General features: G+C 29.9%; 1 protein-coding gene across 3 annotated transcripts in view; it reads right to left on the bottom strand.

The window, feature by feature from the left end:
• Window positions 1-15,918, bottom strand: part of LOC129908202 (uncharacterized) — an 80,594-nt gene that overhangs the window by 4,255 nt on the left and 60,421 nt on the right. For all 3 annotated transcript variants that reach the window (XM_055984558.1, XM_055984560.1, XM_055984559.1), the window contains exons 3-12: window positions 14,167-14,274; window positions 9,542-9,639; window positions 9,286-9,438; window positions 4,649-4,774; window positions 4,348-4,587; window positions 4,145-4,273; window positions 3,955-4,084; window positions 3,730-3,852; window positions 1,665-1,754; window positions 1,437-1,560 (exon numbers count right to left, since the gene is read on the bottom strand). In XM_055984558.1, the coding sequence (XP_055840533.1) occupies window positions 1,437-1,560; window positions 1,665-1,754; window positions 3,730-3,852; window positions 3,955-4,084; window positions 4,145-4,273; window positions 4,348-4,587; window positions 4,649-4,774; window positions 9,286-9,438; window positions 9,542-9,639; window positions 14,167-14,274 (1,321 nt within the window). The remainder of the gene's footprint in view (window positions 1-1,436; window positions 1,561-1,664; window positions 1,755-3,729; window positions 3,853-3,954; window positions 4,085-4,144; window positions 4,274-4,347; window positions 4,588-4,648; window positions 4,775-9,285; window positions 9,439-9,541; window positions 9,640-14,166; window positions 14,275-15,918) is intronic.

Raw genomic sequence — 15,918 nt, 5'->3', positions numbered from 1 at the left:
AATATATCTTAATAATAACCAATTAAGCTTCCTTATTCCATCTATTGGGCAACTCACTTGTACTTATTAAATATGTGCTATTACATTCCATTTAACCTTTTATGAAAAAGTAGAACACTAACGCAATTTACAACTTCTTTTTCATAAATCCTATTTCATTGTCCGGTGTGCAAACAAAAAATCTAATTTTGAAAACAATTTTCTATTATTCGTGTCCATTGTTCACGTAATGAAGTCCTTTGACTTTCAACAACTAACACGAAAAATAATTATTAACATACCAAACTGGTTCAAAGAGCTTAAAAAATGCAATTTTATAAACTGTTAGAGCATTGCAAATGTATATTTGCATGCTACAAAATAAATAAATTGCATTTTTAACCCCTTGCTCTATTTAAAATGGACACAAAATATAACTTACGTGTTGTTGTTACGGCAAGCTAACGATAATTGCTAAGGAAAAATAATTCATTGTGATTCACATAATAGAAAATGCTTTGATTTTTATTTGCTGAATATTTATTTTGTATTGTTTGCAAAATCAAATAAAATTCGGAAAATATTCTTTTTGATTACGGCTGTAAATTCTATTTGTGCGAAACCATTGTACTTGTTTATTAAAACCCAGAACTTATTCAGGCTTTATGCATAACCTTAAAACAAATCTGCTTACTATTACTTAGTTGCATTTATGAATTGTTTTCGGAAAAAAAACCTTTGATCTTCTTTAAACATTTCTTGAAAAAAATGCTCTTTTACCCTTAAAGCCTTTTATTTTCTTGTTTGTATCTTTTTTTTTATTTTTTTAGGATCCAACAATCCTAAAATCATAAACCTAACAATTGACACCAATTCGTCATGAAGAGACTACAAACTCTTCCTAATCAAACGCTGAGTCAGTGGTTACAACTGTTTGAAGAACAAGAAGACTTACGTCAAGTTTTAGGTAAAACTTTGTTATAACTTACGGCAAAAAACTCTAGCCACAAGCTTGAGTTGAAAAAAAAGCAAAAAGTAGTTTACAAAACTATAAGGACCACTAAAGTAAAAGAACGTCCAAGTTGTCAGCTTAAAAATAAGGATCCCTTATTTGAATACTGTAGGAGGAGATAGTCACATAGCGAAACGAAAACAATTTTTTTTTTCTGTGAAAAAGACAAACCAAGAAAAGTATTGGTCCTTCACTTAAAGAGAAAAAAAAGAAAAAAAAATAATTGAGTACCCTTCTCTACTTTTCTTTTTTTTCTTCTTCCAACAGAAATAAAGTAGGATCCCAGCATCCTTTGAATCATACCCAAGTACAATAATTTGTCGACGAAAATTTTATCCCATAAACAACCACTAAACACATTTCCCATAAAAAAAAAAGCAAAATAAACAAAAATATCTACCCAGGTTCTCTCAAAAAAAGGAAAGAAAAAAAAAACATAAATTACCATTTTTAACTGGCAATCCCGAGGCAACCATGTAGGAGTCTCCAATCGTTTCCACTTTGTATACATCATAGCACTCAATTCGTTCATCGAAAACTTTATAAATTGAATTTAAAAATGTCACCACCTATAAAAAAAAACACAAATACAAACAAATAAAAAAAATGTATATATTCGAGCTTAAAAACCAATAAAACATCATATAAACAACCAATATTCTCATTTAAGTACCTCAAGTGGCGTGCATTCAGCGGCAATTTCTGTGAAACCAACAATATCACTAAAGTAAATAGTTGCAGCTTCATAGGACTCAGCTGGTACCTGGAAAATTGAATTTCACTTAAATGTACAAGAAAAAAAAAAACAGCGCCATCTGTGCTCGCGAGAAATGCATATTAAAGAAGTTTGTACGGCTCACAGTGCGTTATTTTGAGCTAAAACGTGGTCATAAATTAAATTTCTTAAAATTTCTATAGGGATACCTTTTAAAATATGTACAAAAATAGTGTTCCAAATTTTAAAAGAATCGATGCAGTAGTTTTGAAGTTATGAGGGACACCAACATTAAAAACGTTAGTTGTGTATTTAAAGTTTTGAACACTGGAATAAAGTTCATAAGCGAAGTATTAAAATACTCATAACTTCGTCAATTTTGCTTTTTTTTTAATTACTTAGAAACTATGATATTTATTAGAATGAGGTCTTTAGTATTTGATTAAAAACTGCTAGGCCATTAAAAACTGATACAAAAATGTCCGTTATATTGCAAAATTTTATGCAAAATCAATTAAAAAACAAAAAAAAAAATTTCTAATAGTACAGGTAAAATAGTACATAAAATCAAGAAATAAAAAAAAAAATTGTTCCACTCATGTAACTTGGCAAAAAGTTTGTTTTTTGGATTGTTTGTTGAATATTATCATATGACACATGTTTTCAAGGTATTTTTTGATGCTGAATCTAATGACATAAAAAATAAAGTCAATACAATTGCTCTAAGAAAAGTTATTTCCGATTAAAAACCAGGGTGCTTGTTTTTTGACCTCAACAGGTAAAATATAACCGAAACCCATGTGAAAAACATGCTAAATTGACAAAATTTGGGATAAAGGTTTAAGATAAAACAGGGACAAAGGATTCATAAAGTTTTTAAAAATATTTTGAGTAAAAGGGTGTTTTTTTGATAGGTTAAGTTGTGTGTGAGAAAGGTAGGTATCATAACAGCTAAATTATATTTTATTAATTTTTAAAACTTGGTGAAATAGTTTTGGTTGGTATAAGAATTAAGAATCTAAGTAACACAAAAACTGGGAAAAAATTGTTACAATAAAGAAAATTAGTAAAAATGTTTCATTTATAACAGAAAGCAAGAACTCAAAAAGTCTATACAAATATTTTAGGTTAAAATGTGTTTTTTTGGGAAATAGGGAAAAATCCGCGATAAGTCCGATAAAATCAATGGTATAAATGGTACCCTTACGAAATTCATTAAATATTTTCTCTTTCCCATGGGAATTATGAATAATGTAAGTCTATAATTTTTTTTTTTATTTGAAAAGGTGTTTTTTTTAGAAGTAAAGAAAATATGGGTATATTTGAAAAAGTGTGTAATATTAGAGTAATATTAGTGGTAAACTATTGAAATTTAGCAATTGTTTTACTTTTAAGATAAGAAACAAGAATCTAAAGTGTCTATAAAAATATCATGTTTAAAAGGGTGTTTTTTTTTAGTGAAAACAAAAAAGTTACCCTAATGAAATTTGGTAAAAAAATTCAGGTAAAAGGGTGTTTTTTTCGAAGAGACAGTAAAATCTGTAATTGGTCCCAAAAAGCCAATAATTCGTGTAAAACGTCTAAGAATTTAAGTATAAACGTTCAATTTGTCATGGAAACCAAAAATAAAATGAATCATTGGCTTTTTGGGACCAATTAAAGATTTTACTGTCTCTTCGGAAAAAAAACACCCTTCCACCCAACTTTTTTTCATAGACTTTTTTATCCTTGGTTCTTATACCAAAAGCCTACTTTTTGCAAAGTTTCATGAGTCTAGCAATTTTTTTGTTAAATGCCTATTTTACCTGTACTAATCACTTACCACTTATCGAGGGATAAGTGGGTAAGAACTTAAGTGGGTTTTACTGTACCAAGAAAATGAAAATTTTTCCCTACAATTAACTGTTTAGTCATTTAATGCCTATTTGATGTGAAAAATGTGCCCAAATATTTTTGGCCAGTTTTTTGACCAAAATACCTCACTGTGCGGCGGGGAAAAAGTAAATAAATCATTAATGCAAACCTGCCTAGTCTGCTTTAACTGCATTGCAACACTTGGAGGCAACATCTGAAACAACAGGGTGTCACTTTTACGCTTCTCTCGTTTTAGTTCTTTAGCCTTTTGTGCCAAATGAATTGCATACATCTAAGGAAAAAAAATAGAAACACAAATAAAAAATATAATATCAATTTGTAGTCCTTAATCAAAATGTCCTTCGGGCATCAAGGAAGACATAATTATATATACTTGAATAGTTGCCGCAGCATTGCGAACAAGGATGATGATTATTGGCGACACCAAAAGCACCACAACTAGAATGGCGATTCCAACCGCCTCCTTGTTGCTCGCCTGGACCAAAGTATTCTCCACATAGTCCCTGTGAAATTATGATATTTTTATTGGAAAATTACAGGACCAAGTGCGGATCCTTTCATACTTGATGTTTTTCCTCAATTCCCTTTGAAGGACTCGCAGCTCTTCGGTGTAAGTCAACATCAAATCATAATAATCAATGGCATCATCAACTCTCGGTTCGATTCTTTTATTTTTCAAAATTATTGAGCTCCTTGGGAGATGAAGACAAAAGCAAATAAATATCAAGGATATCTTTTTCTCTTTTATTATTGATTTATAACTTACCAATTCTTCAATTGCTGAAAGTCGCCCATATTCTTGGAAAGATTCGTGTACATCGACCTCAGCGAGGGTACATAGTTTATTGTGGAGTTTATTAGTTCCTTGCCCAAGAAGTCATAGCGAATGTATGAGACGTATGCTTCGGTGCCAAGGACACCGCGTCCAAAGTATTTTATACCAAAGGACGATGCAATGCCTTGGCATTCGATGCTTTTAAGGAGATTTTTAAAACCCACAAGATATCTTTTGCAAATGAAAAATTAATATCTTTTTTTTTCGATTCGTCCTGTAGTTATATCCTTACCTCCAAACTCCACTATTGTCTGTCTCTTTGATTTGTTCTGACAAATGATGGAGCATTCCTTTATTGATAGCCGCATACCAATTCATTACCTCGGATATGGAACTTTCTTCGGAGCTTATTTTACGGCTGAAATATTGAATGAAAACTCTCATAAAAATCATCGTTATTTAGTTTAAAAGATAACACACAAATAATAAAATTGATTGGAAATATTATTTAATTACGCGCAAACGCAATTGTTATCGTTTAATTAAATTTTGATTGTTTTTTTTTTTAGTGGAGTCTGGTCGGAATGAAGTCCTACAAATGTGTGGACAAGTGACCTCGTGAAAAATATGGTCTGGTTTTTGTTTATTTTTGACTACCAATTTGGGTCGATGATGTAGACAAAAAAAAATATTAAACGAATTAATTAAGTGACCATTTTTGGTAGCTGTTTGTTTTTTTTTTAAATTCTTGAATGAGAAGTCTGAAAAAAGCTCAGTATTTTACAATGAATTTTATTTCTTCGGTTTCTTTAAGGTGTGAAAATTTATTTTGGTGAAAGTTGAAGGAATTCTTTTTTATAGCCATCAATCAAACGTTACCTAAGAGACACATAAAAGTAACTCTAGTTAAAAATGTGATAACAAGGTCAATTATTTCCTAGGGACCAATTGTCACTTTGGTTATGTTTACATGACAATCTCTTTTTAAGACATTAACATGCATGTTAGGAGCAATGAATTTATCATCAGGTATTGTTACAATAATGTAATTTATTCGAGTGGTTTAATAACATGTTAGTTGGTAGATTGCAAGATTTAGGGAACATAAATGTAAATTTTCACATTTTTGTGAATGTATCTAGTTCGGTTTTAGGGGAAATATTTTTTTAAATTTCTATTGTACTATAACTGGAGAAGTGCAATACTTAATATTTGAACAGAAATAGTTGCAAAATTTTAAGTGAGTTGTATTATTGTCCTATTCTTAGGCGGATTGATACTGAAGAAATCCAAAATTCGCATGCCAATAGTTTTAATTTGTTAAAGAATTATTCGTAAAAAGACTTTGAGCTTATTAGTTGCGTTTTTCTACACCTCAGTAGTTATTCATTTACATTTTACAAGCACAAAAAAACAACACTTTGGTTTTGTTTTTATTTGCGAATAAAATTCACATCCACTTGTTTCGGCGGGAGCGTATCGGAATCCCGCTTTTTAAAATCCCGTTTTTCGAAAATCCCGAAAAAAAAAGTTTCAAAATCCCGTCTACTAAAATACCAATTTTTTAAATCCCGTCTTCTGAAATCCCGCATTTTAAAATCCCGTCAAATCCCGAAAATCCCGTTTTTTACAAAATACATGCTTAATGCATAAATAAAAAAAAAAATCATAAGAAATAGACAAAAAATTAGTAAAACTAATTTTTTTGCATCGTAAAGCCCACAGAATATGTACCTACAACACATTATGAAAACGGTATTTCTTTTATAAAAAAAAACATAAAATGATTAAAACCTTAAATTGAGTTCACAGGTAAAAGAAATTTTATTTAATTAAATATCAAAACTGTTGAAATGCCTCCAAATAATATAAGTTGAAATATAATTAAATGAAATTTCTTTTGATTGTGTAGTGTGTACTTAATTTAAGGTGTAATCATTTTTAGTTATTATAAATCTATAAGATTATCACGATTTGATTGTTCTTCTGAAACTTTAAAGTAAATATTAATATGTTAATTGATTTCTTTTTAATATTACATTATTTACTTTTATATATTATATTTTTTTGTTAAAGGTTAAAATAAGCTAAATGCGTTTTGAAAAATCTCATTTTTAATTTGTTTTAATTTTTCACTATCCCGATTTTGCAATCAAAACTAGTTGTTTTATTTTAAAAAAATCGCGCGATTTTTAAAATAAAACAACTAGTTTTGATTGCAAAATCGGAATAATAAAAAACGGTATTATAAAAATCGGGATTATAAGAAACGGAATTATAAAAAGCGGGATTATGAAAAACGGAATTTTAAAAGCGGAATTTAAAAAAACGGTAATATAAAAAGCGGGATATCGAACATAACCCTGTTTCGGCATTCTCTATTAACGTAATGCCATCAACAAAGTTTATTTTGAATTCGTTTTTTTTACTATTTCTAAACTTGTACTGTACTAGAGATTAAATAAAAATACTGAATTCGCTAAAATAAGCTCATGGTTCAACTATACCAATTGAATCATTTATTTTCAAAACATGATAAGTCCACTTTTTTTTCAAAATTCGTTTTTTTTACTAAATTGTTACTCTAGGGATAACCAGACTGTCTTCAAAATATGAAGTATCTACTCCATCTATATCAGATTTTACAGCTACGCGAAATATTTTTTTAAGTAGGTATCAAAAACAGGATAAGTCCCGGACTTATTATCTTTTGAAAATAAACAACAGCTTCTTTATGTGTAAATGTTATATTAGGTTACTGGCTGAAAATCTTAAGTTTAAAGCGTCTTTAAAGTTAAATAAGCACTCCGAACATTATATTTAAAAAGCAGTTGAAAGCTCTATTCTTCTAGTTTTAAGATTAAATGTTTAAATATTTTCTTTCTAACGGTTAAATAGCTAAATCGTTGGAACTGTTAAAAAGCAAAAATTTTTCAATTTTTGTTTGTTTTTACTTTTCTTTTAAGAAAGTGGGAACATTTTTTCTGATAAAATGATTATTATTTTTAGAAATGCTATTTATTAGGCTTTAAGATTCATTTTGTTTCAAACTTCTACGATTTTTTTTTTAACTGCAATATCAGTCATCAAACCAAAAACCATACTTTTGACTTTGACTATCAATATCTCAACAACGGATCACTGTACAGAATATTCAAGGACACATTTAAAAACTTCATTCAATTTTCTACAAATAAATTAAGTTTGCTTTGTTAAACAAATTGTTTTCTTATTTTTTAGATTAATTTAGAAAAGCTATCAAAATAGGCATTTTTACGGTTTTTTAGAAAATTTACCGCTATTTAATATTCATGGGTGATGAGATTAAACTGAGGCTTAATTATTGAAGCTTAATATACCTGAAATTAATATGCAAATTTTCAGACTTATTCATCAAGCAGTTTTTCTGTTGTGTGGGTTTCAATTGTTGAGATGAAATAAAACACCATATTTCTGCATGTCTAAATGACTTACTTCTATGAACTTTTTTATGAGCAAAATCAAATTATTTTGAGTTAATTTGAACATTTCATTGATAAATATCGTTTAAGTTTTAGATAAAATAAAATAGGTTGGAATGGATTTCCTCTCAACTAATTACCTACTACTAAAAACGACTATTTTTCGAAGTTCTCAGTGACCCAGTTGCCAACACTAAATTCAGCACAACCGAATCAACTAGAATCGATCGCTTTGTTATGCAGAATTAAACTTCCACATTGTAATAATTATTGCAATAAAAATTAGTTTGTTTAACGTTGAAATTTGTTGGTCTATGGGAAAAACCACGGTGCGGTAGCTTCACTACCTTGTATGAAGTCAATAGTGTTTTCGTTTGGCCATCAGAAAGTATTTCTGAAATTTTTCATTTGGCACTTCTAATTCTTAGGAAAATTAAATTTTTTTTTTTCATTTTTGGGAGAAGAGAAAATCGATTCCAGATTTAAAAACGGTATCAAAACAAAAAGTTTTAAGCAAGTTTTAAAGACGCATACAGTCACATAATTTCGCATGCAACGATCACATAATTTCACATTAAACGATAAAGATTGAGAACATTTTTACACAATTTTTACATTATTTGAAACTCTACAAAAACCCATCAAAAAGTTTCTCGTACCAGCTTTTATTTTAAAAGCATTCTTATTTTTAAAAATTTGTCAAAAGACGAGAAAGTTATTTTTACTCTAGGGTAGTTGTCAAAATTAGTTCGCAATAACTCTTTGCTGAAAATGATGTTAAATGATGGCCTCTTGCAGGAATTTAAGATTTGTTTGATATACAAATTTTTTGGGACCAGAATAAACATGGTTTAGCTTTTGAAAATCGCTTAAACTTTCTGAAACAGTGCACTTTTCACTTGTCTATGAAGGTTGAAAAGTGAACACCTGTAATTTTACAAATAAAAATAAAATTTTCTAAATCTAGATTTTCCAATGAAAAATGTAATATTTTCAAAATTTTCTCTTAAAATTTTTCAGGAATATTATTTTTGTACCAAAACAAGTTCAGTAGTTACAATTTTTCTAAGAACTGACAGCCAATATGGGTCAAAAAGTTAAAGTTATTATTGCAACAACAATTTTAAATCATTTCTCCCAAAAACATCACTAAGTTAATTTCCACACAGATGTCCCCAGTATCACTGCAGGTGAAAATTTATTCCTTTTCTTATACAACCTAACTACATATGCTGTCACTCTCCATCACTATAAACTACATCCACACACACACACAAACTATAGTTTCCCCAATTCAATTTGCATGCTAATGAAATGAAATAGTTCATCCATTCATCCATCCATCCATCTCTATCCAGCTCCAGCAAAACAAGGATTCAAAAATAAAAGTAAAAAAAAAAAAAAAAACACAAACCAAAAAAATTCCTGTGTATGTAACTTTTCCAACAGAAAACTCTATGTGACATACCGAAAATCATTAAGCCTATTTTGGAATTCACTGCGATTCAGCATAACACCATAGTCCTCGTCATCTGGCGATGTTGGCACACTCACTTCGCTCCATGTGCTCATGTTATTTAACGCTTGGTCGGTAACAGCGAAACGTTGAGTTAAATTCGATCTGAAAATTATCGAAAATTTTTATTGTTGTTTTTTTTTCAGTTTTTCTTTGTTTAAGCAAGGATTTAATGAGGTTGAAAGTCTATTGTTTGCATTTTCTTTACCTGAGTGTACTGCCATTGGTAAATATAAAAAATGCAACCTCAGAACGTTCCAATTGTAATCGAGTAACCACCTTTCCCAAGTCTGTTGCTATTGTCACCTGGAAAAATTAAAAAAAATCAATGAAATTGGGATATACATAGTATTTGAAGGATTTTCCAAAGATTTACTCGAAATCAAAAGAAAACAGAAAAAAGTGATTGTCTGCAAAGTCGGTTTACGGACGATAATTTTACGTGATAACATCGTAAGAAAACAGGGTTGTGTGCTTTTGTTTAAAAAAAATTATCTAAAAATTATTTATCTGTCAACTTTCTTGTTAAAAATGTACAAGATAATAATACTTTATAGTAAATAATAACACTGGTCAACAAAATTTGACTTTTTTTTGCCACAAGAACCAAAATATACTTTTCTAGTATTTTTCGGGGTGCTGAATCCGAATCTGAAGTCAGAAAAATTTGGTTGGCCTCCGTTTTTGAAATATTACCGTTATAAAATGCTAAAAAACGTCATTTTGGCTGTTTTCGAGGTTCTGTTTTTATGTGGGGTAATTCATTAGAAACAAATTTGTAACAATTATTATAAGAACTGATATTCTACTTTCAAAATCTGTTTAAATTTTCCCGATATCTCTTTTATTGCTCGAGATATCTTAAGTTTCAGTTAATAAGACAAAGAGAAAACTAAAGTTAATTTAAAGATTAAGTCACTGGTCACAGAATTTTTGCCACAAGAACCAAAATATACTTTTCTGAAGGTTTTACGATTACGAATCCACAATCAGAAAAATTCTATTAGCCTCCGTTCTTGAAATATAACCGTTATAAAAAAAACCTTTTTTTTTGCATTTTATAACGGTATTATTTCAAGAACTAAGGCTAATAAAATTTTTCTGATTGCGGATTTGAGCTCAGGAACCTAAAAACCTTCAGAAAAGTATATTTTGGTTCTTGTGGCAAAAAAAGTTTAATTTGTTTGGCCAGTGTTGTTTCTGATTCAAAGACCGCTGCTTAAATTTTAAATATCTCGGGCAGTAAAACAGATATCGGAAAGATTTAAACATTTTTTGAAAGAATAAAATCAGTTCTTATAGCCACCGTTACAAATTTATTCATAATGTATTACCCCACATAAAAACATAACCTCGCAGCCAAAATGACTGTTTTTACATTTTCTAACGGTAATATTTAAAAAACGGAGGCCAATAACAATTTTCTGACTTCAGATTCGAGTTCAGCACATCAAAAACTACTAGAAAAGTATATTTTGGTTGTTGTGGCAAAAACCTTGTTGACCAGTGTAATTAAGCTAAACATTAAGAACTTACAAATTTATGTCTGTATGTTTTGTAGAAAAAACTTTTTTAATTCAACCAAAATTTACAATTAAAAGCTAAACAATTACCTTTTTTTCTCATTATATAATTGTTTGTATATGAAAAGCTTACAAAAAAGTTACATCATTGAAAAGCCTACCAATTTTCCTAAAGAATAAAGCCATACTTAAATTTTTACAATGAGCAAAAAGTATAAAAATAATTTATTTAAAACAAACATTTTTGATGAAAAAAGCAAAAAAAATCATTTTTTTTTCTTCTAACACAATTAAATTCATTTTTTTCTTTGACAACCTATTAGTCTAAGAGCCCACAAAAGTCTGGCAGCTTTGAATCGTGGCTTTTTATTATTTTCAGGGGGTTGAAAAATTTGAGTTTTAAAATTCATGTAAGAAGGCTAAATTCACACTATTTCATATTCTATAATAGAACAACTGATGCTCTGTCATTTTCCCTAAGCCTGAAGACATCAATCTTGACGATGAAATTAATAGAACTCAAGATATAAGCTTTTTAAGCGACTTTGTTTTTGGAGACTTTTCTGTTTCTGTTGTTATTTTTAACTCAAAACTCTCCAAGAAGAGAGTTGATATGGTTAGTTAAAAAAGCTTATATCTTGGTTTCTATTTGTCGTATCACCGAGATTGAGGTATTGAGGCTTAGGGGAAATGACAGTGCATCATTCCTTATATTCAGAATGTGAATTTTTGCTTCCTTAACCTACTATCATTAATTAGAAAACTCGCGTTGTTTAACCCCCCGAAAACTATATAAGACCGTGATTTAAAGCTGCCAGACTTTCAAATATGTTATTAGAAGGCATAAGGCTATAAAACTGCATACGTTTTGGTTATAACTCCACTCCCAAAATTTGCTGTGGGCTCCCGATATACATGATAAATTTTGATAAATTGAAAGCTTATTGTTTCAGATCAAAATATTTATACCGATCATGTCTATTAGACACCTACAAAAAGAGCTAGAATTTTTTGAACCCAATCAGTTTTCATCAAAAAAAAAGCAAAAAAATAAATCTTTTTATCTTCTCAAACAATTAAATCAATTTTTTTCTATGACAACCTATAGTAAATTTTATATCATGTGAAAGCTTATAATTTCACCTTTTATATGACGCTTCAATCATATTTCTACAATGCCTATACAACTGTTAGAATTTTCAAAACCAACCATGTCTAAATTTCAAACTCAGAATACGATGCTTTTAACACTGGGCAACAGATCTCCACAGGTGTTTTGAGCTATTTTTGAAGTTTTTAATTAAACATTGTGTAGCTTGCAGTAAATGTACCATTATTTGTGATACATCAAATGAAAGGTTATATTATCAACATGCTCAATAAAGTTTAGTAAAGTTTTCATCTGCTCTAGATCAAAAGAAAGAATGTGTTGAAAAATGGAACTTTATTTTACCGTTATCTTAAAATTGTTAATACAAAATTGATTGAAGAAATGCACAAATAAAATCCTGTCTATTATCTATCTACAGTATAAATTTCATTAATTTATCTGTTGAAGAAAAAAAGATAAAAATAAAAAACGGTTAAAAACGGACTTGGGACAAGAAAACTTGTTTTTTCCCGTTATTCGTTCAAAAATCATTTATTTCATTGCACCGTGCATGCGCACCACTATAAACTAAATGTTATATGTATACGGTACGAAAAATTGCTAAAAATAAAAACTCACCCAAAAATACCCTTAAAAAAGTAGGTGTTTTAATTTAGAAAAAAATTGGTAATAGACCCCTACATATAATCACTACTGTGTCAAAGGTCTACCTCATGTTTTAGTTTTAAAAAACCATTTATAACTTGGTTTTGAAATTTTTAAAATTTTTTTAAATACAATTATTTAAATAAAAATAAATATATCTATCGATTAAAAAAAATTCAACTATCTACAACGTTGCGTTTAGAAAATAGCCACTTTTTTGCAATTTTGTTTTACCCCTATTTACCCTATTAAATGATAGAATTTTTAAAAATCTTTCTTTAGCATTTAACTTTAGGTTATTATCTTTCAAAGAAGTTATAGAAAAATTTTTGTATCTCCGATAGATTATTTTTAATTTTTAATTGAAATTTTTGACGGACTGCTCACAGATTTCAGGTGGAACTGGAGAAAATGGCGTCACTTTTTCGTGGATGCTGCCATGGTTCATTGATTTTATCACGGCAAAAAAGAGTTCAAATCACGTTCCATATCTATCAATTATGCTTAGTCTAGGGTACACTCTGGTGTATACGCAACATTTAAACATAAAATCTCTCTCCCAAGACTACTAATGTATGCCAGTTTTTTTTTTTTGCAGCGATTCATCAGATGTCAACGCTCCTTTGTCATTTATATTCATTTGCTTTCCAGCAGATGTGCATGACAACAAACATAGAAACCATATATCCTTCGGGTAGGATTTCATCGGGAGACACTCTTGGTAACTTGACCAGAAATTATACTGTTGCACGAAAAACTATGAATAATGCGTACGAGTGTCCATTTCTTCTTTTCTTGGAAGGATAAAGGTCAACTTATGGCTTCGTCTATTCATCACTTTTAATAAAGACATAAACATTGTACAAAGATGTTGACTTATCAAAGATTTCAAGGCTCTTTTCTTTGAAACCATAGTCAACATTGAATAGAAGGATTCATCAAGAAGAATTAAAACATTGTCCATTGCATCTTGTAGTGAATTACCATGACCTCGTTTTGATCTGATTTGAGGGCGAAGAAGCAACAGCCCTTGTTAGCATCCATCAACTTGAAAGATTCATCCCAGGACTTTTATAATCTTTATGAAGACAGTTGTTGGCATTGCATATCTTCATTATGAAGTTCTTCATTGGTGTCCTTATGAATTCAACCTCAATAAGAATTACTACTATATTTCTTCAAGGACGAAAGTTCGATGGAGAACGAAGGCTGTATCAATATTTTACAGTCACTTCAATTCATTCTCATCCAAGAGATGGGATAAAACCTATGTCTATGGTTGAAATTTTCCTTCTTTCAATATCTCTTTACATTGAGCAAGAGGATATAGAACACCTCCTTTTACATCACGTTTTGATGTTGTGTGTGTGTGTGTCTTCGTTGTGTTGATGAAAGTGCATCGATAAATTTTAATTACTTTCTTGGAAACTCAAGGAAATATTGATGTTGATATGGATCTCTAAAGCGACTTTCGACCGGTGAAAGAGTGTGTGTGTGTGTTTTTTTTTTTTTTTTTTTTTTGAAAAAAAGTTGTGTATATTTATTTATTCTTACCTGAGTTTCAATATCGGATACCTCGCTGCGATAAGTTAAAATGTCCTGCAGGATAAGCGATGTTTGTACAATCAATGCCAAAATAGGAATGAATGGCAGGACTATCATCTGGAAAATGAAGATGAATGAGTCAATAAAAATAAAAGAAGAAAGTGTGTTTGTGTGTGTTGTATTTTTTTTATAAAATTAAAATGATGGCATTGCTGACAGAAAAGTAATTATGGTTAATTAGTTGAAAGAGATGGACGTTTTTTTTGCAGACTATAGAAGTGTTGTTAAGAGAGTATGGCGATGTTTGCCTAATTAAACAAAGTGCTTAGAACGTGAGGTCTTAAAGGTGTTGTCATTGAGGATTTGGTATAAGAAAAAGGTAAATGGTTTAAGATTCCTTCATACTGTGATAATGAGGTTATAGAAAGCTATTCAAAAGTGGTTCGTGGCTGGGCGCCATTTAAGTCATTATGGGAAATTAGGTGTTGGTTAGGTGTTTTGTTGGCTTGGATTTTTATTAGCCCTTTTTTAATTTTTCAAAAAATGGCCAAATTAGATTTTCATTAGTATTTCAAAGCACCATTTTTTTAGATTCCTTTAATTTCCAAAACGTTGTGTTGTGTATAGTGCAAAAATTTTAAATGGACAGTGTTTAAAAAACATTGCTGCTCTGAACTGCGCATTGTTTAAGTTCAAGCTCAGATGAGTCGATCTTTCTTGAAGCCAATCTTTCTAGTAAACAACTCATAACTTGACTCAAAACTAATTTCTTCTAGTTACTTGTAAACAAACGGACTTTCTTATGTCGCTTCTCCATCCTTTATCAATGAAAATATCCACACAAAAAATTGAAACAAAAATGCACTACTGAGTAGAACGTACTTGCTGTCATGGTGAAAGTAGCTTTATTGTTAAGACTTTTTACGAAAATGTTAGCAAAAATTACAACTTAATATTTTAAGGAATTTGATAAGTAAAGACTAGTACGCAATTGAAGCGAACGAAATTTTCCGTACAGAAATAGCACAACGAAATCATGAACGAAATTTATATTTTTTTTTTTTTTTTGTTTTTTTTTCAAAATTATTTTTTGATGTTTTTTCTTGAATTGTAATTGCATTGGTTTTTGGACCTCTGCATGCACGAGATTTTGAAAGAACGTCGAATGCAATTTCCTTTTGAACCATTATAACATATGAGTGTATTGAAGTGTAAATGGACTCGGAGTGTAAAAGTGTACTTTTTGGAAAACTGAAAGCATTAATTAAAGTTTGGAAAAATACATGACATTATTGACATCATGAAGTGCTAACACAATTTTTTTGAAGTAATAAAAAAAACAAAATGGCGGCTCTACAGCCGTTTAAAGTTAATGCCTCGCATTTGCGCCGTGCAATGCCCAGGTCCAGTTAATTATTTATAATCAAAAGAGAATTTTTTTTCCATTAAAATATATTTATACGCATTGCATGAACCTAAATTTAGCAAAAAAAAGTGTAAAATAAAAATTAGAGACCAAATATTTTAGGTTCAGGCAATGACCAATGAGTTAACGAGTAATTTGCACTTTATTTCAAGTCGATAGCTTCATTAGTTTTTGAGTTACGTTGCACGGCGCGGAAAAAAACGTGTTTCGAGAAAAATTCGTTTAAAGTTTTCATTTTTGTACTGTGGTAGGCTCGGAACCCATGGGTTTCAGGACTATCTGGGGATTTTTGAGGCTTCATTTAAAGCTAAAATAGTTTTTTCGGTTGATAAATG

Source organism: Episyrphus balteatus, chromosome 2 (genome assembly GCF_945859705.1).
Source record: "Episyrphus balteatus chromosome 2, idEpiBalt1.1, whole genome shotgun sequence".
In the NCBI taxonomy this organism is placed as follows: Eukaryota; Metazoa; Arthropoda; class Insecta; order Diptera; family Syrphidae; genus Episyrphus; species Episyrphus balteatus.
Note: the sequence above shows the minus strand (reverse complement) of the source record. Positions and strands in the feature narration are given on the sequence as shown.